The 26,012-nt window shown below is 39.2% G+C and overlaps 2 protein-coding genes across 6 annotated transcripts in view; one reads left to right on the plus strand and one right to left on the minus strand.

Annotated features, from left to right (window-relative positions):
• USP49 (ubiquitin specific peptidase 49) overlaps positions 1 to 18,110 on the plus strand; it is a 56,480-nt gene extending 38,370 nt beyond the window's left edge. For 2 of the 4 annotated variants that reach the window (XM_072997362.2, XM_072997363.2), the window contains 4 exons: positions 1,010 to 1,214; positions 4,472 to 4,580; positions 5,359 to 5,564; positions 9,835 to 18,110. In XM_072997362.2, coding sequence (XP_072853463.2) covers positions 1,010 to 1,214; positions 4,472 to 4,580; positions 5,359 to 5,564; positions 9,835 to 10,025 — 711 coding nt within the window. In that variant the 3' untranslated portion in view covers positions 10,026 to 18,110. The remainder of the gene's footprint in view (positions 1 to 1,009; positions 1,215 to 4,471; positions 4,581 to 5,358; positions 5,565 to 9,834) is intronic. The other 2 variants (XR_013545019.1, XM_072997364.2) reach the window with 2 other exon arrangements.
• On the minus strand, positions 6,884 to 23,538 carry TOMM6 (translocase of outer mitochondrial membrane 6). 2 transcript variants are annotated; one of them, XR_013545020.1, is made up of 4 exons: positions 23,331 to 23,538; positions 21,662 to 21,766; positions 18,061 to 18,179; positions 6,884 to 7,184 (listed from the first exon to the last, which is right to left on the minus strand). XR_013545020.1 is itself a non-coding variant. In XM_020796690.3 (3 exons), the coding sequence occupies exons 1-2, from the start codon at positions 23,450 to 23,452 to the stop codon at positions 21,670 to 21,672; spliced, it is 219 nt and encodes a 72-aa protein (XP_020652349.1). In that variant the 5' UTR covers positions 23,453 to 23,532; the 3' UTR covers positions 6,884 to 7,184; positions 21,662 to 21,669. The 2 variants fall into 2 exon arrangements, 1 of the variants encoding a protein (XP_020652349.1); XM_020796690.3 differs by lacking the exon at positions 18,061 to 18,179 and having other exon boundaries at positions 23,331 to 23,532.
• Positions 23,539 to 26,012: the final 2,474 nt, after the last annotated feature.

Raw genomic sequence — 26,012 nt, forward strand, 5'->3', positions numbered from 1 at the left:
ATGATTATTCTGATTATCCTGAATATGACTGGGAATATCTAACTATCTTTTAGTTAATAAAAGAGTTTTGCTTTGGTTTTTGGCAGGCAAAGCCCAATAAGTGCACCAGTGCTTTTTAATCTCTCATCCTGTTACGCACTCCAATATATTTATACAGACTTACACAGTTTTATACAGAGCCAGCCTGAATAACCTTAAGTAATCTACACAGTTCAAGAAGAAATTGTTAAACTACTTCTGAGTACTTTATATGTAGACATCCCTGAGAAGGGTTGCTATGTCAGAATCAACTTGATGGTGCACAACTATTATTATATCTAAGCTTGCAATAATATTGCATCAAAGACTTTAGCAGAATGAGTGAGAGTTCATGTTTTAAGCACCACAATTCTGTTCCCTTATTTCAGAGGCCTCACTATATAGCTCTTATGGGATGTTTTTTCTATAACACCATTTTGACATTATGCAGTATGAAGTGCCCTTCCTTAGACAAATAAGATGAATAATGGACTCTACAACTTATTGTAATTATAAAATTCTATAAAAATTAAACAGAATCTTAAGAGTCCTTTAAAATTATGATACAGACACCCCTCATTTAATCAAATTGGCAAAATTATATCTGATTCATTGAACTTATATTTTTATAACTTAAATTTGATTCATTTAACTTATATTTTTAGTGTGAGATATTTTAATTTGATCAAGTAACTTGCACACTTACCAAAGATTTCAGTAGGGCTAAATCCAATCTTGTATTACAAGACTTAAGAAATAAAAAATAGAAGATTATAAGAAATAAAATCACTTAGTAGAAATTCTTTTGAAGATGCACCTCTCTCCTCATAAGAGAATTTCAAAGCCAGTCTCCGTTTTACAGATGGTTGCAGATTTGGGTCAGTTATAGCTCAAAACAAGCCACACCATCTTGGTTGCCACCGTCCTCAAAATGTCTCACGAGAAATGTTCCTAAAGATATGTTTTACTAAATATTTTTTTCTTCTGCCAGGTCACCTGTATAACGTGTAACCATAAATCCAATACTGTGGAACCCTTCTGGGATCTTTCCTTGGAATTTCCTGAACGCTACCACTCCATCAACAAAGGGATTCTGCCAGTTAATCAGACCGAGTGCATGCTGACTGAAATGTTGGCAAAATTCACGGAAACAGAAGCTTTGGAAGGGAGGATTTATGCATGTGACCAGTGCAACAGTAAGTTATGTTATGTCATTTGCAGATATAATGCTACACTGTACCCAGAAAGAAATGTATGTGTGGACTATATGACAACGTAGGAATTCCTTTTATAACTTTTTAATCTCCATGTAACCATCCAGAAGAGAAAATAGTTAAATTTGTTCATATAGACCCGCAGACATGAAAACCTAAGGACAGTTTTAGTCACCCAAATGTTATTGGTGTGCAGCTCCTTTCAATGATCACCAGTTTAGCCCTTGATATGGGTTTACTGGAACTGCAGTTCAAAAGAGAAAGAAAGAAAACTGGGATGGCCACAGTTGACTCCACCTCAGCAGTAAAGAATTTAATCCCATTTAGAAATGATTCAGCTTGTTTGATAGCTTTAGTACTTTTCCTCTACTAAAAATAAACACAGCCGTTTCTCTGTGTGCCTCTCACTACTTAAAACAAGGAAAATAAAAGGAAACAATCTATAATTTTTCTGCCAGATTATTGAGACAGATGAGTCCTCTTAGGTTAGATACAGTGGGGTCTTGACTTGAGAACTTAATCCGTATTGGAAGGCAGTTCTCAAGTCAAAAAGTTCTCAAGTCAAATCTTCATTTCCCATAGGAATGCATTGAAAACCATTTGATCCGTATCTGCTCTTTTCCGTCCATAGAAACTAATGGGAAGCTGCTATTCCGCCTTCGACCACTAGAGGGGGATATTTTGTTTCTTTTTTTCTTAGGTCAAGAAAGGTTCAGGGAAGGCAGGGAAAATACAGTCCAGGCAGTACCAGGCAGTCTGAAGACTCCCAATCCACTCTCTAAACGCTGGGAGGAGTGAGGAAGCAGACAGGCACCCTTTTCACTGGCCAACAGTTAACCGAAAGTTCAAATTTTGCACTTTCCCTGCCTCCCACGTGGGTTTTTTTCAGTTCTTAACTCAAATCTAAGTACTTAAGTCAAGTCAATATTTTCCTATGAGAGCGGTTCTTAAGTCAAAATGTTCTTAACTCAAGTCGTTCTTAAGTCAAGACCCCACTGTACATTATAGACGCTGGAATAGTAAGAAATAGACAAGGCAGGATTTGACTTCTTTTTAAGGAAATAACCTTTCTTTCACAATGCTTTATGTTTTAAAAACAGAGAGGTGTATTCTAGGAAAGCCATAATGGATCTGGAGAAATTAACACTGTTCTGCCATCTTTAAATATTCTATTTGAATATACTTTAAACAGGCAGACTGGAATTCTATTCCCTGTTTTTCCCCCTTTTATTCAGTTGCAGAAATGTGGGTAAAGTTAATCAGTTACATTTCTGTCCTATAACCAAGCAAGATAATAATGCTGGAGAATGCATCCCCCCAACTGCTAAATGCTGATTGCTCAGTAATCTTTGTTTGGGAACAGGTGCAGTTACGTGTTCTTCTAATGTTTTGTTTCCTCTGCCACAAAGATTGGGGTTTTCTATTTTGTTTGCTTCAGAACACTAATAGAAACTGGAAGAACATTTTGGAGATTTAGTGAACAGGCACTACGGGAAGCCCCATACTTTCTTACTGTAGCATTAAAGGGTTTAGGAAATCTGCATTATCATGCATTCTTTTTGTCTTTAAAACTGTGAAGGGAAGGAGTTTTCTATTGTTAAATGGAAATGCATATTCAAACTGAGGTGGCTACCTCCAGTTTTCTGCTTTTAAAGTTTTTACTGTGTAGTTTACAACACAGGAGCACCATTCAAATGACCAGACTCCCAAGTTGTCCCAATTCACAAGTTCAGTAGAAAGTTACGTAACATTTGCACTTTTAGTTCCTACAGAACTAAATTGGAAAGGACAGCTACTAAACTTGAAAGTCCTCATCCTGTTTCTTTCCTTCCCCTCTCTAACAGGAGGGGAAGGATAGGCAATAGCACCCTGTCCTGAGGAGACACAGGATGCATTTTCTCCCTTAGTAGAGACTGCAACACCTTTGCTTGCTTATAGATGATCCATGGATGACTGAACATATTTTCATTTGTGGACTGCTATTATTGGATTTGGGTGCGTAACTACATATAATCTTTTGGCCAAGTCAGCTTGCAAAAATCACGATCTGTTAATGGTTGTTGTGGATTTTTCGGGCTCTTTGGCCGTGTTCTGAAGGTTGTTCTTCCTAACGTTTCGCCAGTCTCTGTGGCCGGCATATTCAGAGGAACAGCACTCTGTGCTCTGGTGTAGTTGACTTGGGAGTGGAGTATTTATGGCTGTGAGATGGGCTTTTGTCTTTTTCTGTAGATGGGTGATTAGTGTGTCTTGTTTTGGGTGTATTGCTGTGGGATCAGATCGGAGTACAGTAGGTAGCAGGAAAATACTTTGAGGACATAACATTATCTTTTTAAGATATAAAAAAACAGACATTAAAAGACTAATGTTTCTATTATTCCAACCCATCATTTGGAGGATCAGGACTGCATTCTCCTTCCTTTCATCCACTCAGCTTAATGGTAACTTCTTGGCTTGTTTAAACAATGGTTCAGTGTTTCATTTGAACTAGCAAAGCATATGTATGTGTTCTTGTGGATGTTTTAGACATTTTAAATTACTAGGAAATAATAATGTAGAGGGAACTTAACCTTTAATCTCCTTCTATAATGGTTAGAGTCTACTTTTTCCATGAATTGTAGTAATGCTGTATGGTTTTACTGTCAGAATCCTCTTGCTGATTTGTGTTAGCATAGGGAAGAGCATATTAAATCTTAGCAGCAAATTCCATTCATTAATGAGGTACTGGTTTCATATCACATGCCACATGCTTAGGAACACAACCAGCACTCCATTAATAAGTGGTGATTTGTCAGCAAGACTTAGCATGATTTGCCTTATGCAAGCATGGATCGAACAAGAGGATTCTGGTCCTTATATAAAAATATGTACATATGTGTATGTATGTCATAGAAGTTTAACTTGAAACAACTTTTTTTCAATCTTCATTGCTTTTGTGGTTTCATCAGATTGCAACCCTATACTGTTACATGGGAGTAAGCCCCACTGAACATGAGACTTCCATCTAAGTAAATATGTATAGGGTTATGGCCTTAGTCTCACTGTTAGCCAGTGAGCAAGAAAATTCAACTAAACTTTTATGTCACTTCATTCTGCGTGACATATAATGAAAATCATTTCTATGTCAGCTGTATGAAGACATTCATTTATACTATTTTATCCTACTTCTCAAGTCAACCAGACTCTCAGTATAGCTTACTGTACCGCCCTTCTGTTTTGTGTTTTTCTTTAATCTTTTGTAGGCAAACGACGGAAGTCTTCTCCCAAACCTCTTATTCTAAGCGAAGCTAAAAAACAGTTAATGATCTACAGGCTACCTCAGGTCCTCCGGCTGCACCTTAAACGATTCAGGTGAATTGCAGTGATAGGAATAAGGGATCATCTTTATATGTGTGGAAACCATGCAGTGTCTATACCTTTGTTGATTTATTAAATAGAATGCTTTATTGAATAGCATTTAAAAGCATTTTTAAAAGTAGAGAAAACAAGCCTCATGCTACTGGGCCTGCCTGATGGGCCTGCGGTCTGGAGGAGAGCAGGATAGTCAGCGGGGATGGCAGTGGACGGTGGCTGGAGCAGCAGGTGCTACAATACAAACAAACCCTGATGTGTGCCATAAACATGACTCTGAATCTCCATGCCTGCTCACTGAGGGACCTCCATATCTGAGGCCCAAATGATAGTGGTATTGGGAATGTCCCCCTTGACCTCACATGAGTTAGCATGATTGGTCTGGGCTCCATGGGTGGTATGGTGGCCAAGCCAAAAAAAAAAAAAAAAAAGGAGACGCAGCAAACACTATACATTGCAGTCTGTCTCCCTCTAGTGCCCAGTTATGGTAAATACACCTGGAAATACATACCCTCCACAGATACTGTGGTATATGTATGGGAGAGGGGGGATTTAGAACTTTTAGACAGTGGAATTGTGAATCAGCAGATATTGATCCCACCGATAGGGAGATCCTACATATAGTAGAAAATCTGAAAGAACATGCAAATGAAAATCTTCATTAATCATCTGTGCCCACAATGTCAAAATGATTGCAGATCTTGTAATAGCTTTGTTGCAACATTAACTTCATTGCCATTTTGTTAAATTCTTTTGATTGCATGTCCATGTGTCATAGGTGGTCTGGACGTAATCACCGTGAGAAGATTGGGGTCCATGTCCTCTTTGACCAGGTATTAAACATGGAACCTTACTGCTGCAGGGACACTCTCTCCTCTCTTGACAAAGAGACCTTTGTCTATGACCTCTCGGCTGTGGTGATGCATCATGGGAAAGGGTTTGGCTCAGGACATTACACGGCATATTGCTACAACACAGAGGGAGGTGCGTGTGCTTTATTACAAGGGGAATTGTTTATGTATTGCATCTTGTAGATCTATCATTTTTATAAAAATATACTTGTTTCCTGCAATAATAGCTTAGTACACATACACAGTCTACATACGTTTTTCATAGTGGTCTCTGAATCACACATGTGGGTGTTGCGCAAAGCTCGTCAGAACATTCTGCAGCTTAAGGACAGATACCCCCCTCCATTTCATATGTTCCTGTGTCTAGCAATTGTCCCTCAGTTCCCTTTAGCTGCCACTGAGGAAACTTCTTGGAACATGTTCCTAGAGCCTTTTCCATAGTTAAGCCTCAAATCTTACCATTGTTTGTCATCTTCATCTTCACACCCCTTCAACCTTCTGTGAGCTTCCCCTTTTAAAAAATTATTTTGTTATTATTTGTCCATGGGAACTTACCAGAGATTTCTCTGACATAAAATCCAGCCACTAATTAGCAGCCTGCTGGATAAGAAGAGAGTCTTGGCTCTCACTTTTCCACTTGAGGCCATGTCTCTGAACAAATGTTGTGCCCCAAAGAACATGTCAGTGGCAGCGGCCCTGATATGCTGTGCCTGGCTTCATTCAGCAGGTCTATCAGAGGATTCAAATTCTAGGATAGAGGACCTTCTCCTTGTTGACAAATGTCTATTCAACGAAAAGACCAATAACATACTGAGAAGCCTACACAAGATAAATAATACTGGCAAAAGAATGGGTTTCGACACACAGTACCAACAGTACTGGAAACAACCCTACCCATATTCATCATCAGAATTCTTACCCAAATGTCAAAGGCCTCAACCTATCATCAGCCTCAGTACTAGAAGCTGTAATCACACTACCAGAAGTACAAACAACCAAGGAACTCCAAACATCAAGAAAAAAGGCCAAGCAACACCTTTGACTTCTTGCATACCAAGATCCACTTACCATTGACTTCCACCACACTGGACACCATTACACAACTAGCACCATATCTAACCACCTAGTGCACTGTTACCTTTACTTTATTTAGGCTTATACCCCGCTCCTCTAGACAAAGTCTACTCTCCCAAAAGACCTCTTCAGACCCGCAGCACCATCTCAGATATTGCAGGAGGAGATAGCTGTGTTGCTAAAGTAGGATGCCATTCAGCCTGTACCTCTAGAAATGCTACCCAGTGGGTTCTGCCATCATTATGTCACAGTTCCAAGAAGGATGGCAGTTTGAGACTAATTGTGGACCTGAGAGATTTACATTGTTACATAGGTACCAAGAAGTTCAGAATGGTGACATCAGAAACAATAGTACCGCTTCTCAAAAAAAGGGACCAGTTTGTTGTGATCAGTCTCAAAGATGTTTATTTCCACATTACCATCCATTTGCACCATCGCTGTTTCCTACATTTCATATTGAACAACAGTATTTGCCAGTTCAAACAGCTCCCTTTTGATCTTTCTGAGCATCCAGGATTTTCGCAAAGTGCATGGTACCAGCAACCGCCAACCTCAGACTTCGTGGTACTATGGTGTTCCTTTATATAGATGACTGGTTGATTGTAGCCAAACCCATGGTCAGGGCAGAGATAGACATCCTATTTACCGTCTCTTGGTGGATCTCGGTCTTTGCATGAATCTAGAAAAATCAAATCCGAAAGTTCATTATATTGGTGCAATGTTGGGCTCCACAAATATAACAGCCTACTTATCTCTAGAAAGAACAAAATAATAGCCTTGACAAACCAATTCAATTCAGATGCAGGAGGCACAGCTCTCATGGCACAATGACGTCTGGGTCTCATGACATCTACAATTTCACCTACAATAAGCTTTCATGCCCACCTAAAAATGAGATCTCTTCAGGCCTGTTACCTGGCTTGCTTCAGTGCACTGACAGACAGCAATTCCAAATTGCTGGTTGTGACTCCTAAACTAGCACAGCAACTCTTATGGTGGACCAAGGAATCCAGTTTAACCATGCAAAGAGTATTCAAATATCTCACAGCCAAGATTCAAATGACAATAGATGCAAGCTTGGTGGGATGGGGAGCATTTTGCAACCACCAACAGATACATGCCTTGTGGTCCAAGAAAGAAACTTCCACATAAACGAACTGGAACTTCCAACCCTCACTATACACCGTGCTGTTTTCTCCTCTACCTGAAAGAGAATGGTCTATCACATTCTCCTCTCAAGATATATTTGTCAATCATAGTAGCAAAGCATCCCTCTGGTTCCAATGCATCACAATACTTCAGAAATCCAACTCTCAAGAAGTTATTGTGCGATCTGCAGAAATGTCTTTCCAGATATGTGAGCTCTACTGCCCACTATTGTCACTTTCTCTAATGCTTAACCAGTTTATGAAATGCCCTTCAAGCTGATGGCTATGGCAGACCAGAGACTTCTTGCTGATAAAACAGCCTTCCTGTTGGCTGTTGCTTCAGCATGTACAGCAAATTAGTTTTGTGCTCTCTGGCATAACCTATTTTTCTTACAGTTCCATAAGGATGAGGTCTCTCTTTTTCCTGATACGTTCTTCCTATCTAAAGTGGTGTCAGACTTTCACCTCAATCAGCCTCTTGTTCTCCCAACTTTCTTTCCATCACCTATGACGGCAGAAAGCCCTTCATACACTGGATGTCTGTAGAGCTTTAGCCTTCTACATCTCCAGAACCAAACATTTCCAAAAATACAACAAATTATTGTTAGTTATCAAGGTTCAAAGATGGATGAGCATATCACTCCGCAATGATTATCAAAATGGTTTGTAAACTCAATCATATTGTCTTAACAGCTAGCAAAGAGGCCTGTCCTGATTCTTTGAAAGGATATCTACCACAGCTGGTGCAGCTTCCACAGCCTTTCTCAAAGGTATATATGGTCACTGCAAATAAGTGTTTGCAAACCAGCAACATGGTCTCAACCCTATGTTCATCAGACATTATACGCTGGACTTCAGAGCTAAACTTGATGCTGTGTTTGGTAGATCATTTCATCTGTGTTGGCATGATAATTCCACGAGCTGGTAAGTGAGCTTATCAGTCACCCTCATGTGTGATTCACAAATACTGTACCATGATGAAGAACAGGTTACTTACCTGTACCCACCCACCCTCCCCTTAGTGTGTCACACTACTGTTCACTCAGGGATAGCAGCAGACATAGGAAACTGAGGAACAACAGCTAGGTATGGTAGAGGGGGCCTGCTCTAAAGGCCTTTTTTGCTTTGAGCGCTGGGATGTTCGAATGAGAACAGGTGCAGAAACACCCACATATGTAAATTCACAGATGACCACTCAGAGAACGACAAATACAGGTGAGTAACCTGTTCTTTCCAGTGATAGCAGCTCAGTTTATAGATATATAGCTTAGTTTTCATAGTGCATTGGTAGTAATATATCTGCTAGTAGCATTAAGAATCATAAATTCAATTTCCTTCCTTTTGTTTATAGCACTTCAGAAATTACTTTTTTGTTTGTCTTCTGAAAGAGTCAGGCTCTCTTTTTCTTTACTTTACAGCTACCTTGCATGGTTATTGTTTTGGTGGACTGATACTCCTGTTTTCTAAAAGTAACTTGTTTAGAAAGTAAATCCACTATGAATGGAAAATACCCCTTTCTTACTTAAAACACCTTCTTGCATTAATACATTTCAATCATTTACCTAGAAAAAGGCAAAAGTGCAGTAACTTAGTTATTAAGAAAAACAGTATAAAATGCGGAATCTGAAATTCAGACAACTGCTTATACGTAGAACAATGTAATGGGGGTTGCCTATTGAGAGACTTCTATTTTAGAAGTTACTCTGGCCTTTTTATTTCATTCACCAGATCCTTCACTAGATGCAGTTTCATTTGCCAAATGATCATTTGCCCCTCAAATCCAGTTGTCAAACCCAAGCCATAAATGTCAAAATGGAAAACAAATCACAATTTATTAAAAACACTGTCAGCAAGGGGATCCCTCCTTCCCTTGGTGTATTTGAATGGCAGAACCATAACATGTGGTACCTGCTTCTGACAATCTCTTCTGCTTCAAAAGTGGTCTGTTTTTTAATGTATAGGATGGCTGCTCAAGTAATATCTGTTCCAGTTTATCTTGCATACATGGAACTACTGTACTGTTCTTTGGGCCCTGGGTTCTGTTTAGGATTTTTACAGAGGATCCAAGCTTTTGATTTTTTTTTTCCTATGCTACAATCTTAAAAACTGTTTTATTGGGATAAGGTCATGCCAATAATATACTGTGTATCTGTGTTCCCCCCCCCCTTTTTTTTATTTCAGGTTTTTGGGTCCACTGCAATGACTCCAAATTGAATGTATGTAGTGTGGAGGAGGTATGCAAAACCCAGGCCTACATTCTTTTTTATACTCAAAGAACTGTGCAGGGCAAAGCAAGTATCTCAGAAACACAACTTCAAGCTCAGGTGCTGTCCAAACACAATGATAAAGATAGAAGACTGACACTCCCCTGAAAGGAAAAATTCTGTCTCTGTCAACTGGCTTAATTTTTTTTTAAAAAAAAAAGCCTTTGGAGTTCACCCATCTTGGCAGGAACAAATACTGCTGCAGGAATTGTTTGGATCCATGGTCTGGAGAAGTGGGCCTCCTATTATGTGCAACTCTGTTCTATGAGATTGTAGCAAAACATCTATTTTTTTTAAAGACAGATGTATTTGTAAACCCTTTCCTCTTCTAAACAAAACAAAGAGTAACAGCCTCCAGTGTCTAGGACCATTGATCTTCTTTCAAAGAGAAATCTAATGTGGTGTGGAAAAATACGTACATCCAAACTTCTGTGTACAACCAGGATACAAAGCCATCAAACTGACCACAAATATATAAATTCCTTCAGAAAGGGAAAATATAGGTACAGTAGACTTTCATTTCATCTTTACTTGATGTGAAGAGTTATTGCATCTCTTATTCAGTTATTATCCATTAACCATCATTTCAGTCCAGCATAGTTTGGGTAGGTGGAATTGTACTGTGCTAAAACCCATGCTAAGATGTTTTACACTAAGAAAAATGTGCTCATTAGCCCATTATTTTGTGTAACAGACTTGTTATCTTTTGTGCCCTGCCATCATTCCAATTCATTTGAATGAACAAATACTGAAATTATATAGAACAGTGAAGAATGTGTCACACTTCAAGTCTGTGCTAAAAACAAACAAATGTTGCTGCCCCTCTATCTATATTTTCAACAACTGCTAATATGACAAATACTGAAACTGAATTTACAGTCTCTATTTTCCTATGTAATGATTTCGTTTTGGGATAGCCATGACTTATGAGGTTTTCATTATGTATTGGCTATCACATGATAATCACTGTAGCCAGTTTTACAATAGAGAGGGCTGGTTTTTATATTACTGACTCATTTTCTTTTTCATTTACTGCTATCAAAACATATCTCCTTTTGTCCTTTGTACACAACATATGTGCAAAGAGGAATGTTCAGAATTGTATCAGTTATCACACGTGATAAATAGGAAATATATAGTTCACGACCATCAAATGTCCTAAACATTATGACCATCCTTCTTCTGCCTCTTAGTATTTTGGGGTGGAAAGCGGTACTGGGAGAATGTTTGTACTTAAATTATGATGGGGATGTGTTCATTCTCCTTCTCTTCCTTCACGTCAGTTCACAGAGCCTTAGAAACACAGTTCCCGAACAATTGCAAAAATCCTTCTTTGGCTTATATTGTAATTCCCTTTGTATATCTTGGTTGCATTCAACACTTCAACATAATTTTAAATATAATTAATTTTCTGTCTCTGATGGTTAGAGCTGTTGTGGAGCCTTTGTTTGCTGCAGCAGCTCTGCAGAAAATATATACCTAAATCTCAGTGTAACTGAACAGCTTGGTGCTTTTGAACTAGGAAACATAGACTGATATCATAAAATTATCCCATTGTTTACTTATTGCACATGAAGTGTAATGAAATTTTGCTGGAAAGTACTGCCCTATAGGGAAGCATACTTATTTTGCGTAAAGAAATGAATCAGTCAAAGCTTGGAAGTTGTGGATGCAGCCTCATTGTAAAACCAAAGGAGTTGAGCACTGTTGATGATTTCCAAGCAAATAACTGTTAGCCTGTTGCATAATTTTAAAAATGTATTGTGAAATCTCAAAAATTAGTCAACAAATTGTTATTTGGCATAAGCATTTATAGCCCATATCCCCCTTCTTCAGATACATTTGAAGTTGGCTAGAGCTCATGAAGGCTTATGCTAAATGAAACTTTTTAATCATGTTGGATGATAGATCTATTTTTAATATCGTAATTATTGAGTTTAAGTATGTATATGCTACTGGGATCCTTTGTTAGAACAAAAGCTAGGCACTTCCAGAAACACGTTCAAAAAAGAGCACAAGCTTTTTCATAGGGCTTGAAGATGGTGATATATGCATGGCCATTTGAAGCCAAATCCTAAAATATGAGCGGATGAATAGTTGGATTTCAGAAAAAGGACAAAAGTCCACTGGAGCGCTAAACAGGAAATGAAAAAAAGAGTATAGAATTGCTGTATACAGTACAGTATTACACAGTGCCAGACATTCTGACTGCAGTAGACTATGATCTGCTGTTTAAAATTGGATTAGCATGGTCTGCATGTAGTTTACAAATATAGGGTACCACGGATTACTATGCCCCATACTCCATGAGAAGCATCCTTAGTATTAAATTCAAAGCATATTTTTCACCAGCAGTGCTGCCAACTGGCTAGAGGGAAACTGAGTTTGAGCTTCAGTAACAATAATCTGATTAGGGTATTTGGTAATTTATCTGTCTATTAGCCTCTGTACAGGGTGCCTCTCAAAAAATCAGTTCTCTAATCCCTTGCAGCTTCCACAGAGTTCAGCCCCTGCCAGTTGCTTCCTCTTTCTTCCTAATATGCTGATAATGACTGCCAGTCTTCATTTACCACCTGTGTTTCATTGAAAACTCTTGTGAAGATTCATTTCTTGGCGAGAATTCAGACTGGGGGAATTCCTGAATTCTTGCAGCTGAAGTCTGGGAAATATAAAAGTTCCATGCCTACTTTACACTCTCATCTCCTTTTGTTTCTTCCACCCTCCCCTTCATATCTTGTGGGGCACTTCTGCCCTGCAGCCATTTAGCTGCCACCACTGCCAGAAGAAAGCACATTCACAAGACTTGACCACAGAGTATGGGAGCTGACACATTTTTGTGAAGAATGCTTCCATGCCCAGGCTGCTATGCTCCATGATTGGATTTCTGAGCTCTGCCAAGGTTTCTTCTTCTCATGCTATTGACTTATTATGGAAATACCGAAGACTTCATTAAGCTTGTGAACCTTGCAGGGAGGGCGGCACAGCTACACAGGTCAGTTAAAACAGTGGTCTCCAACCTTGGGCCTCCAGATGTTCCTGGACTTCAACTCCCAGAAATCCTGGCCAGCAGAGGTGGTGGTGAAGGCTTCTGGTAACTGTAGTACAAGAACATCTGGGGGCCCAAGGTTGGGGACCACTGAGTTAAAAGGCTGACATACCTATCATTAATACTCATCTTTTGACTGAGTATTGCATCATATATTTTAAAGTAGGAATAGCTGCCACCTAAATTAGATGCTGTAGAAAGCAAAAAGGGTATGTGTTATATTTGTAGCCATGAATGTTTCATTTTCAAGCAGATGTGGATAGTAGCCTCTCATATGAATGATAGAGTGCCATGAGAATTGGAAAATGTGCAATTAAATTATCTTGATAGGGAAGGAACTGTCCTTTGAGCTGAGCTTGCTGTTTCCAACACTGTGAGGTTTCTGTAATAATTAGCTTTTATTTGGGAGCGATAGTGTATAGCATTTGTATGCTGTTTTTTTATCTGTCTACTGCAAGCAGTGCTCCTGCTATGCTGTGTACACTGTTTTAAAGTGTCTTGGTTGGCAGAAAATTTAATAATTATTGATGTTTTTTGGCAGTGTTGTACCTTGCCATTATAATGAAAGCCTAACAGAGTAACAAATTAGACAATACTGTACGTCTTCCCATATTAATTTTCCTAGCCACATTCTGCTACTTTGTTTGTGTATGTTGACTGAACACTGACTGATCAGCTCTAATCACTGAACAGTACTTCATTTCACCCAAGAGCCTTCCCTTGCTTTCAGTGTATGACTGAAAGCACAGCCACATGCATTAACCCATGGAAGTAGTTCCATTTCCCTTGAGGTTTAACCATTCTAATACTGAATAGGAAGCCAGCTCACTACTAGATTCAGTACTTACTTTTCAGTGAATGTGGTTAGCAACAGGCTGCATGTTAAACCAAGAGGTATGTTAAAATCCTTTTGAAGGTTACAGTCTTTGAGTTAAACAAAGCAAAGCCAGTTCTGGGCCTTTAGGTAATATTAGCCATAAAAAAATAAAGCTAACTGGAACAAATCAGTACATGTTTGAGAATAAGCCTTCAGTATAATTTTTTTTAACCACGTAATCCTTCTCAGAAATCTATAAAGGAGTAAGCAAGCACTGACTAGAAGCACATGCCGCTTTGAAATAGCGACTGCTGTTTATCACATTTCGGAATGCTTTCATTACTGCCCGTTCCCTGGTTAAGGGCCAAAATATACATTGCCCTTGATAAAAATGATGTTCAAATCTTCTCCCTCCCATTGCATTTAGGTATACTAGCCCATGATGTGAGATCTTCACATTGCATTTCCTTGCTCCCATCAATAGGAAAATAATACAGTTTAATGAGATGAGTGTGCCTAAATGTTTCTAACCAGGATAAAACCATGAACTTGCTCATTTTTAGGAATGGTGCCATGTTGAGTGTAATGATTAGCTCTCACAAGTTTCTGTTTCTGTTCTAAAACAGAGGTGAAGTCTTTCATAATAATTCTGTATTTGTCAAAACAAAGACACAGAGGGATGAAGGCCTATCTGTTAATTTGTCCATTTTGAATCCAGAGTTGCAACCAGCATTATGTAACTTGTTTCAGTTTGTGGGAAAACAAATCATGGAACCTTTTTTTACTTCGTCCTACTGCAGACACTTGGAAAATATTAGTTCTATTTAACCAAGCAAATGAATTTGGATATCCCAGCAGGCCACTCTCTATTGCACTGCAAAGCTGAACTGTGCAGATGCACAATCATTTACTGCTTTTGAACTACAGGTATTTTCATTCACTTCAGGGAAAGCATAACACATCCTCAAGTTAATCTGTATAATAAAATTGTATTAAATGTGTCCTATGGACTCACACAAGGAGGCCTATGAAAAGAAGTCTCTTTGCTATTGAGAAGGCCTCCTGATTGTAAAGTTGCTTTGTGTGCCACGAATGTCTGATGAGAGGAAATTGGCAAGTGAGCGTTGAATGTCAACAGGTTTATCAGGAACATTTACTACAGCAATGTTCCAACTGTATTGCCAACTGAAAATAATTTATAAGATGGGCTGAAGGTTTGGGGGTGGGATTAGTTTTGCATACTAATAAAGCTTTGTAAACAATTTTTTTAAAGATAAAAGATTGGTGCCTTGTATCTAAAAACATTTAGCATGGAACACAAAATTTAAGTTCCGTCCTTCCCAAATCTGTGTCTTTACAATAATTTATTAGCATTTGCTTTTTTTCACATTTCATATCTACCTAAATGGAAAAGGTACCTACCAACAATGTGATGTATTTTACTGTATGTGTCTAAAAACTGTTTGTCAAATTATGCAGATGACTTGCTTATAGGTAGATCATAATTTTGGGCTTTGTTTTAAACATTTTGTCAGTAAAAAATTTTCAGATTAGAATTTTTTCTGAATTAAGCAAGCATATTTAACTATGATATGAGAGGTAAGAAGGCCTGGAACAACCCATTTACAAAACTATTTTGAAAAGGCTCTCAACTTACAGACTGGTGTTTTGCAGGATAACAGTTCTCTAATGTTCTACAGGTATTGCTTTCCTGTTTCCAATTAAGAGGACAAACTATTGTTCAATCCCATCTTCATGCAGATAATACTGTAGAATTGCATATGTAAATTATGTACAGTTAATTGAGGCTAAATATATATATGCAGAGATGATTAACAAAACTCAACACCATCATGCCAGACCTGTTATCCAGCCAAATAACTAGAAATCTCTGTTCGCCTTATATATAGCACCCAAGTAGGACAAGACTTGGTTGCTGTTGCATTGTTTTGGTATGCATATTTTGAAGGAAGTGGCAACACATCCCAATAGGCCCAAAGGTGACTGCCTACTTAAAGTGCAAAAGGCACTGTGATATGCAATAAAATGATGTTTGGAGCGTGTAGGCTGCACTGTATTCTTCAAAGTAAATTTAGGTGGGAATCTGAGAAAATAACTTGTCAAGCATATCAGTAGAGTTAAATTAAAGTATTGTGATGTTCACTGTAAAATTTTCACTGTGAGGAAAAATGTTTTCTTTTAAATAGACAACTTTGGAAAGATACTGCTCTTTTATCATCTGCTGAAATAAAAGTCAAGTCAGTCTTACCAAGATGTAAAAACAAAGCGGAAGTAACGTTTTCTACTAATTTTACCCCTCTCCAATCTTCTGCAGCAAGGGGTGAGACAGGTCCAGCTACTACAGCTGAACTTCTAAAGGCAAACTTCTCATTCTCAGCACCTCAACCCAGCAATCCTAAATTAAGAAGCATTGTCTTCAGCTTCTTAAAACTCCAGAGAAGCCAATGAAACAGAATTAAATACAGATCATGACATTTTGATATCAAATATTGCTGGCTATTCTGTAATTTGGGATTAAAGCATGTAGACTTCAATTTAAAAATTGTGATCTCAGTGAATCCTGCCACTAATACAATTATGGCAGTTTGTCAAATGCACCATTCACTCACAACTGGATAATGGGGCCTTAATGGCAGGTATGTATGTGTGATGGTAATAGAGGCAATGTACACCATCTGATCAATACTGTGCAGACACACAGCTCTGAGCTAGCAGTCCTTATCACTTCTGTGCATAACACTATTCTGTACTATTTTTGACAACCACTGGTAGCAGAGATGTTAAATCACAAGCAGCCTGAACTGTAAATTTTATTGAATTACAGAATTTCAAGGTAGTGTTCAAGAACCTTCCCTTAGGTTTTCAAATGCAACTATTATAGATTAGTCTTAAGTATTCAGTGCAGCTGAGATTTCTTTAAGTGAGATTCAGATTTTAAAAGCATGCATATTGGGCACTGTGTTTACTTAAAATACACAAGGGCATTCCAATGAAGTAAAGGGAGCATTTTCATAACATTTAAGATTTAGGGTACTAATCTAGTCTAAAAAGTAGAGAAAACGTCTCTGCCACTTGCTTTTCAGAAGCTGTACTGAGGTAGTTATCTTTAGCATATTCTAAAGGTATGTAAATGAGGTTTAACAATTCTTCTCTAAAAACATATCCCAGTACTGTCACTATTTCATGGTGAAAAGTTATCTTAACAGGAAAATTCAGAAATCTGTAAAACGTTCTCATAATCTGTGGTTTTCCTTAATGGTAAATTATTCTAGAACAGTTTAAGTCTATTATAGCTTTGTCTTTTGGGTCAGTCTTTTAAATACACATTTATAACTGCTAGCTATTGTAAGTTTGTTTGTTTTTTTAAAAGTAATGCTGTTTGCAGTTATACCTTTTGTTGCTTGTGTGGTGTTAATTATTTAAGCTGACTCAATAAACACTGGGGGATGAGGCTGCTTCTGTTCCAAGCAGGGTTTGTAGGGTAACAGTGATAGATGACATTAAGAACCAACATTCTACCATTGTTTCACATAAATATTTTCAAACATTAATATCCTACATTTTAATTGGAATTTAATTATTATAAATACAAGTGAAAATCAAACTATTAAATATCCTACATCTTAATTGGAATTTAATTATTATAAATACAAGTTACTAAGAGCTGCATTGTAAACTGGTAGATGGCTGGAAGTTGTCAAGTTATGAACAAACAAAGTTTTGCTGAAACTGCAGAATTATATGCTATATTCCATTTGCCCAAAAACAGACTTTGAAAAATCATGACAAACACTATCACCATAGATACAATACTTTAATTCCACCTTGGTGGAAACTGAGACTTTAGCTACATTTTATTTCTCCTTCAGATTTGGCTACCTTTTAATCCCACATGTGAAGAGATGGCTCTCAAGAATCATCTTTTTATTGTCTATGGAAACCCTAAAAGAGACATTGCAGTGGTTATGGCACAACATCCTAGCCTATTTTGTAAAATAATGTCAACTTACCAAAATACTATGCAACACCAAACAGTTCCTTTTCCACACAACATAAAACTATAATGCACAACACCACACAACCAATACACTGGCTGAAAAACTGATTATAATTAAGGCTTAGCTAGGCCTTCTAAAAATGTATTTTCCCTTTGAATAGTTAACATGTCCTATTCAAAAAAAAGGACCGAGGCTTGTTACTACTTTAAGTGTGAAATATGAATCATGTTTTTATGATTTTTGTAAATCTACTCTTTTTACCTTGTTTTTGTAAGCTGAAATTTCCTATTAAAAAGAAAAAGTCCAATGCACTGGAATGTCTTTATTTTTCATTTCACTTTTGAACTCTTCATACAGTACTTCTTTTACATTCTGAACATCTGCAAAAATTAGTACATGAGGTGCTACATTATTACTTGGATTCAAAATGTATCCTCCAGGCCACAATGAAATGAACATTATGAAAAGTACAGGTTAAAACCTTTACACCTGAATTCAACTTCTAGAGCTGCCAGTGCATCTAATTACTTGGAACAGAAGCTGTATGGAAGATAAGATTCCATGTACTGTATAACTAAAGCAAAGATCAGCTGCAACTCATTTTGTCACATAGCAAGAGGGAAGTTCAGTTCTCATGTAATTCTACTTCACTGATACCTGCAATCAAGTATTAGAAACATTACGGATAAGCTGCTGCTATACTGCATGTGAACTAATATACAGCATTCCCACAAATATATCTGGCTCCATAAACTGCACGACAACACAGCTGTTATTTAAAACCTCTGACTTTTTGAGAGCTATATACAATGATATTAAGTGTCTATGTACTAATGATAACAAACATACAAATATTCAATTTTAAAATGGCATCTAATGATTAAAAATGATTTGGATGAGAATTGCATGGATGAAAACGAAACATTGATGCATATTTCATATTTTCCTAGAAGGATGAGGAATCAATATGCTATAAAGATATCTGACTGATGCAGCCAAAGTTTTAAATCTACTCATTTTAAAGAAAGATGCAACACCACTTGCTTTATGTTGATATACATGGATACTGACCTAAGGTTGCAAGATATACCCAATTACTAAAAACTAGTTACAAATACAAAATATTTAATTTATTCCCCTTCAGACAAAGTACTGTAAGTGAAACATAGCAAAGTAACATGCCTACTTGAGGTTTGGTGAAATATAGCTCATCATAACGAGCTTTTAGAATGGCTTAGGAATAGAGATGGGGGTATTTGTATATGAATACAAATATCCCCACACTGCTGAATTTAACAAAGGGCCAGCCCCTGTGGCCGGCCCGTCCACTCACGTGTCTTCTGGTGACAGCAACCTTGCTCATCCTTCCAATCGCACTCGGAGCAACACTCTCTTCCTGCTTGGCTAGCAACTCAACTGCCATGCAGAGAGACTCCTCCTCCCTCCCACTGCCTGGAGTGGCCAGGTGAGCAGGAAGAGAGTGAAGCTCCGGGAGTGTTTGGAACGATGAACCAGGCTGCCGCTGGCCACATGAGTGGACAGGCCGGCCGCAGGGGCCAGCCCCTCGATAAGTTCAACTGTGTGGGGATATTCGTATAAGAATACGCCCATCTCTACTTAGGAACTGTCAGTCCAATGATCACAGAACTTGCAGAGTATCCAACGAAGGTCTAAACATTGCTTAGTACATGCAATAGCAGAAGAAATGGCCTAGCAATTTTCCTACAGATGATTTTCAAGCATACATCTTAATTTGAAAAAAAAAAACTAATTAGCAGTAAATTTATAACTTTTGGATTAATGTGTAAACTCCTGAAGTATGAAAAGCTCCTACAGTATGAAATGTCAGAACTTGTGGAAAATAACTGTCGAGTTACAGGTGCTTAAAGACATCCATCCATCCATCCCTTGCCTTTCCACTAAAAGAGAGCACCTAAGCTGTGCACACACACAGAGCTCCATCAGGTCTGTACACTGGCAACTCCTGTTGCCACCCATTTAGTTCTGGTTTGGGCTGGAAACATGCACACATGGGCCAAAATTAGAGGGAATGTTGGACAGCACTCAAGGCAGCTTAGGAAGTTTGTAAAAGAAGCAAAAACAGTTAAAACCAACATTTAGCTAAAACCGTAATAAAATCATACAAACACGCCTCAACATAAAAATCAATAAGTACATTAAAATCATTAAAATAGTAAAAGATGCAGATTAAAAAACAAAGTAGGGCAAATTAAACATCAAGTGCCACTCTAAAAATATGTTTTTAATCACTTGCTAAAATAAGCATGGAAACAAATTGCAAATTGGAAGAGAGTGCATTTCATAGCCTAGGAGCCACACAGGAGATGGTCTTATCCCATGTGTTTTATAGTTGAGCTTCTGAAACTACTGGTATTTTAAGAGGGTATCTTCTTAAGATCTTGAAGTCTGGACAGACTCATAAGAAAACAGGCAGTCATTTAGATAACCAGGTCCCAAACTGTTTAGGGCAGGAGTCAGGGAACTTTTTTACCTTTTACCTCCCAAAAAATTTATATACACCAACATTACCCCCTTGATTCTAAAGGAAGGAAATCATACATTATTTGAATTAAAAATATTATTGAATCTACACAGGCTGTGTACCGAACTAGCAGGATGCACCAAATGTGATAAAGATGTGCACTTATTTTTGCTGGAACACATTGCACTCCAGCCATGGTGTGGTATAGGGAGTAGTAAGGTGTCCAACGTGCCTAGCAAGTTGCATTAAATTTTTGCTAGCCACAAAATTCAAAGATGCCTGCTTCTTGGAAGGAAAGCAATGATAAACCTAGACAGCACCTTGAGAAGCCACCCCCCACCTTAATTTAAGGTTTCTCTTTTTTCTTGTCTGTTCTTTTTCATAGTTTGAGTCAGTCTCTCTCTCACTCACACTCTCTCCCACACACATACACACACCTTCCCTCCATTTTCTACAATTACATACATTTAAATAAGCTTGATGAAGTCCTCAGTCTCTTGCACCTTTCTTCCCTCCTTCCCTTGCTTGCTCCTTGATTCTTTCCCTCCTGCTGCTTGTTTGCAGTCATTTCCAGAGGAAGCAGTCATTCAGAAGCCCGGGAATGATTGACTGATTGCCTGGGGCTAATCCACAGCTGCAACTAATCAAGGAGCTTATCTCCAATCTCTGAACTAACAAGAGGATTTACAAGTGTCTGCTGCAACCAGGAAGTAACAGGGAGAGGTGGCTTACAATTTGAGATTTGGCTGCAGAGGGTGCGGGTGGGAGGGGGGTAGCACTCTGCTCATTACCCCCAGGATTTTCACTTTTACCCCATTTGGGGTAATTTACCCCTGTTCTCCAACCTATGGTTTAGGGCTTTAAAGGCTAAAACCAACACCTTGCATTCGGCCTAGTAAACAACTGGGAAACGGTGCGAAACTTACTATTTCATGATCATATGATTCCATATTATCCGGGGGCAGTAGTGGTAACTATAATATGGAATTAGAATCTGATTTGAATAATTTTTTTCATAGTGCTTTTATAGCTTTTCCATTTCTGACAACCATTCTTCCCACTCATTGTAGGAAGATAATAAAGTTATAGTCCAGGTCTGGATTTGAAAAAAAGAGAATGAAGTGGTGATATTCATCATGGCAATTGTGTTTCTCTGAAAAAGATCTTAACATAAGATTTTTCAGTAAAAAAAAATTAAACTCAGAGCATTCATGTTCAGGAAATACGTTTGAACAGAATAAGCCCTTTCCTATTTATTGATTCATTAAATAAATTATTACATAAATATTAATCTAAATTAAAAAACACAACTGAAGTCTATACACAGTACACTTTATTCCTACAACCTTAGCTACTTACCTTCTCTGCTATGGAACAGGTTGTGGAGCCATCAAATCAATGTCAGTTAAATTTCTTGCCACCCAGACACCCAGTGCAAACAGACCCAGGTTAACTATGAGGTTCCTGAAACAAATACAAACCAGAATTCATGGCTGGTTAGTGGTAATTGGTATTATACAATCCTGTTGAAAATTCTCCTGTCTAAAAATGCTAATGCCATATACGAACAAAGAATATTCTTAGAATAATCATAGTTTAAGAGACTACTGTATTTTCCTAATTGCCAAGTATGTTCTAATACTGCATATATGTACTGCCTGTTTATTTGGCTCGGTAGCTCAGTAGTTTAGATAGCTGGTTGCAGAGCCATAGGCTGGGAGTTCAATTCTCCACTCTGCCTCCTGGAAGAACAGCTAGCCTATGTAGTCATAGGCAAGCTGCACAGTGCCAGGGCGCCCCCAGAAGAAGGGAATGGTAAACCACTTCTGAGTACTCTCTACCATGAAAACTGTATAAAAGGGTTGGCATAAGTCAGATGCAACTTGACAGCACATGATCATTGTCACTCTCTGTTGAGAAAAAGCCTTATCAACTATTCACATTTGTCGTTCTTTGTGCCTAAACTACACATGGAGGAAAAATATTAAATTTTTGTTTTATATTTTGCATTATTATGATTTGTGAACATAAAGAAAAGCTCACTACATCAGACCAAAAATTAATCTAGTTCAGCAATCCATTTCTACAACCAAATAACCCAACAGAAAGTCCTTAAACAAGAAATGAAAACAAGTACTGTACATCCTTCTGCTCATGTACCCTAGCAACTAGCATTCAGAGATATACCCTTCAATCGTTAGATAATTACAGTTGTTATAACTACTAGTTACTGATAGCCTTACTTTCCAAAAATTTGACATCTGGCTCATGAATATCTAAAATCTTACTTCCCGGCTAAAAACAAAGCTTTACTTGCCACCCCAAAGCATAGCCATATAAAAGAACAGACACAGAACTACATATGGAATTGATATGTTATACAAAACCTTATACAGTACACGCTGATTACAAAACTGATTCAGCTAAACAGAGTGAATCAGTAATTGTATTAGTACTCTTGCATTATACAAGTGCTTCTGCGAGGCAAATTCTTTTTAAAAGACTGCAAGATTCATCAATCAGTTTTTCTTGTGGGTCTCACACTAAAATCTCGGTTTAATTCTCGGTTTAATGCAGAGACGCAGAAGGAATGATGTCCGCTGAACATTACAAATCAAGAGCTAAAATCAGCAAAAGACGACGTGAGGCAGACCTGAGAGTAGCTTACTATAGACAACAAAAACACGTTTCCGTTTTATTGGCATACTTTACACTTTTTAAAAACCTGACTACTCATGCAAAAGGCTCTCGAAGCGAAAAAAATCAAAGGGGGAGGGGAGGAAAGTGGAAATGGCACCTTAAAATGCTTCTAGGAAAAGACGGCATGACATGCCTCGTTTGCACGTGAGCCTCCAGGGCTACACAACCCGGACAAACATGGCAAAAGCAAGAAAAATAACATGCACGGAGCCAAATACCGTTGCAAAGCTGCCTAATGCCCACCCCCACCCCGAGCAGGTCGCTCTCGGAGAAGACCCAAGCCCCTTCGGCTCCCTGCCCTTGCCCTTTCTAACAATAATCATCTTACCTGCGGAAGTCATTGCGGTCGGTGGCGAAGCGGTAGGCCCCACGGAACCAGCCCCGGAGCCCTTCAGGCGACACCGCGCTGGAACTCCCGCCGCTGCCTCCCGCTTGCGCTCCGGGCGCCATGGCACTCCCCTCAACGACACACGCGGGTCCGCCTGAAAAGAAGTGGGAAAAGATCACCGCTGCGGCGCAGAGAAAGGACGCCACTTCCGGCCCGACGGCTTTGACCTAATTTCCTCTCAAGCGTGGGGCCGGGCCGTTTCTGCAGAGGCCGGTTCGAGCTTCCCGCCCCCCCTTCCCAACGGAAGAGAAACTGAGCGGCATGTACGGACATATATTCAAGTGGAGATGATAACTGAGAAGCAGCGTGTCCTTTTTCACCCCAGTAAATCGGGATTTCTGGGTTTGTTTGGTTTTTCCCCAAAGGACGGTTTATTTTCTTGGGAAAAGGAACGTCACCCCGCTTCCCACTTCAGCCGGCCTGAAGCGATACCCTCCACGGTTGGATGCTATGCAATTAGCTAACGCCGAGCGCGCCAAACGCGGTACCATGGGAAAGATGCCCAACTGGGAAAGGCCTTCTCAGGCGAACAGATTTTGATTAGTTTAAAGATTGTGCAAAAAAAGGGGTGGAGGGGGAGGAAGGAGTGTGTGTGACCCGAGGGATTGATGTCCTTTATACTCTGGGAGAGGGACTAGGAGAGCAGAGACACTCCAGCCAAACTACTGACGAGACCATACACCAGATCTGTAGTTCAGACACTATTCATGTAACATTTATTGCTTTCATTCATTTAAAACATAAGACAAAGGTATCAAGAGGCCTCCTTCACACTTCACACACTCACACACACACATACACACACACACACAGAGAGAGAGAGAGAGAGAGAGAGAGAGACTCTTCCCCATAGCTGATCAGTCCTACGGTAAGAGCAATGGGAGCAACGTTGTAGTGCTGTTCGAAGATCACCGTCTCCTCCTGGGTCATCCATCTTGTGAGCATCTTTCTCTTGGGCTGTGTCTATGGGCTGAAACTGGGTGGGCATAAGCAAGCAGAGGGCAGACCCTGATTTCCTGGGCAGGTACAGTCTGTGGTTGCCATGCAGGAATGCTGCTTGCATGTGTACAGTTTGCTGCTTTCACCACAGACCTGTTTCCAGCCAGCCTCCTTCCCCTTTCTTGTCTGGACAAACAAGTCCAAATTTAGAACGTCTGCCCACACATGCAGTTTCTTGCTGATATAGAAACTTTCTTGCAACTCTTTGCAGATTTGTATCAGGCTCACCATCCCCTCTCCCCCTTGCAAGTCTCCATCTTCTTTTTAGGCCTGGGATGCTGGTCTTAATGGAACCCACACTGTCACTCATAACAAGTGCCTGTGGATGACCTGTCGGCACGCTTTCTCTTACTGTTGTGGTTGTGCGCAACCACTAAACCCATGGGCTCAGTGGGGCCAGAAAACAGTAGCAATACGCTGAGTGGTCTTTCAAAAATTTTATTCTGAGTTGAACAAACAGACAAAGAAGCAGGCAGCAAAGAAGGGTTACAGAAAAGACAAAGAGAGGGCTAAAGCAAAAGAGAAGAAAAGCTGTTGAACATGTGCTGTAAACCCTTGTAATACATAATGACCCTCACCAACTATCATGTTAGGGTTTTCTCCCACTGGGAAAAATTAATCACAAGTTACAGACTTGAAACAAGACAACTATAATCTGGGTGTGGAAAAACAAAGGAATGTGGCTTTGTGATTAAGGTCTGACAACCTTACAGTACAGCTGTGAGTTGTTCCTTAGTGAAGGGGTCTGTGGCCTTGGAAGGACCTGGAGGCTGAGACAGATAAGCAGCGAGCAGGAGGTGAGCAATGAGCAAATCTCCACCTCCTATCAGCGCACTCCTACTAGGTTCTGAGGCCACTGCTGATCTGAGAGGAGGCGGAACTTAGCTCCCTGCTCCCCTCTTGCTGCTGCTAGATCAGCTGTGCCTGTAGCAGAATCTAATAGGAACCTGCACTCCTATTAGGTTCTAAGCTGCTGCTGATCTAACAGGAGGTGGAGCTTCAATTTCAGCTCACCTCCTGCTCACCATTTCCTTTATGAGCTCAGTTCAAAGCTATCCTCCAACAACCTACTGCATAACAAGTGCCCCTCTCTTGGGAGAATGGTCTTCAACTACACCAGTCCCTGGTGTCAAAAAGGTTGGGGCCCACTGCCTTAACGGTTACATCCGTCAGAAATCCCAGTTCCCTTATCTAACATAAAGGAGATACCAACTCCTACATAGGTCTTTCTGTTGGTATGTTTAGTAAAACCTCACCAAACTACATCCTGTTTATGCAAACCCACATTTACTTTAACTAAAAGCAGCCAAAAAGGGGTGGGGTGTTGAACAAAAGTACTGTATTACAGGGAGAGGAAAGCCTTGTGAAGCAAAAGCTTTATAGTGTGGTCACAGAAATGGACCAAGATGGTTAAATTAAAATGGACTTGTAACACATGCCTCCTGGTGTCTTTGATGAAAGGAACTAGTTTTAGTTTCCTGCAGTGGAACCAGAAAAGGTGTCTCTTGTAAGCTTAGGCTCCAAAACATTCAAAGAAAGAAAGAAGAGGCATGAAGCCTTTCCTCCCGCTTCTGTTGCATGTAACAGCAAAAGATCTACCCAGCTAGTCAAGATGGAGAGCAT

This window comes from Pogona vitticeps, chromosome 4 (assembly GCF_051106095.1).
Source record: "Pogona vitticeps strain Pit_001003342236 chromosome 4, PviZW2.1, whole genome shotgun sequence".
Lineage (NCBI taxonomy): Eukaryota > Metazoa > Chordata > Lepidosauria > Squamata > Agamidae > Pogona > Pogona vitticeps.

What these genes read in the sequence shown, in the direction of transcription:
- TOMM6 (XM_020796690.3), bottom strand. Translation starts at nt 23,452, where the DNA reads ATGGCGCCCGGAGCGCAAGCGGGAGGCAGCGGCGGGAGTTCCAGCGCG. An exon ending in GACCGCAATGACTTCCGCAG is followed by an intron (nt 21,767 to 23,330) that starts GTAAGATGATTA and finishes TATTTGTTTCAG; the next exon opens with GAACCTCATAGTTAACCTGG.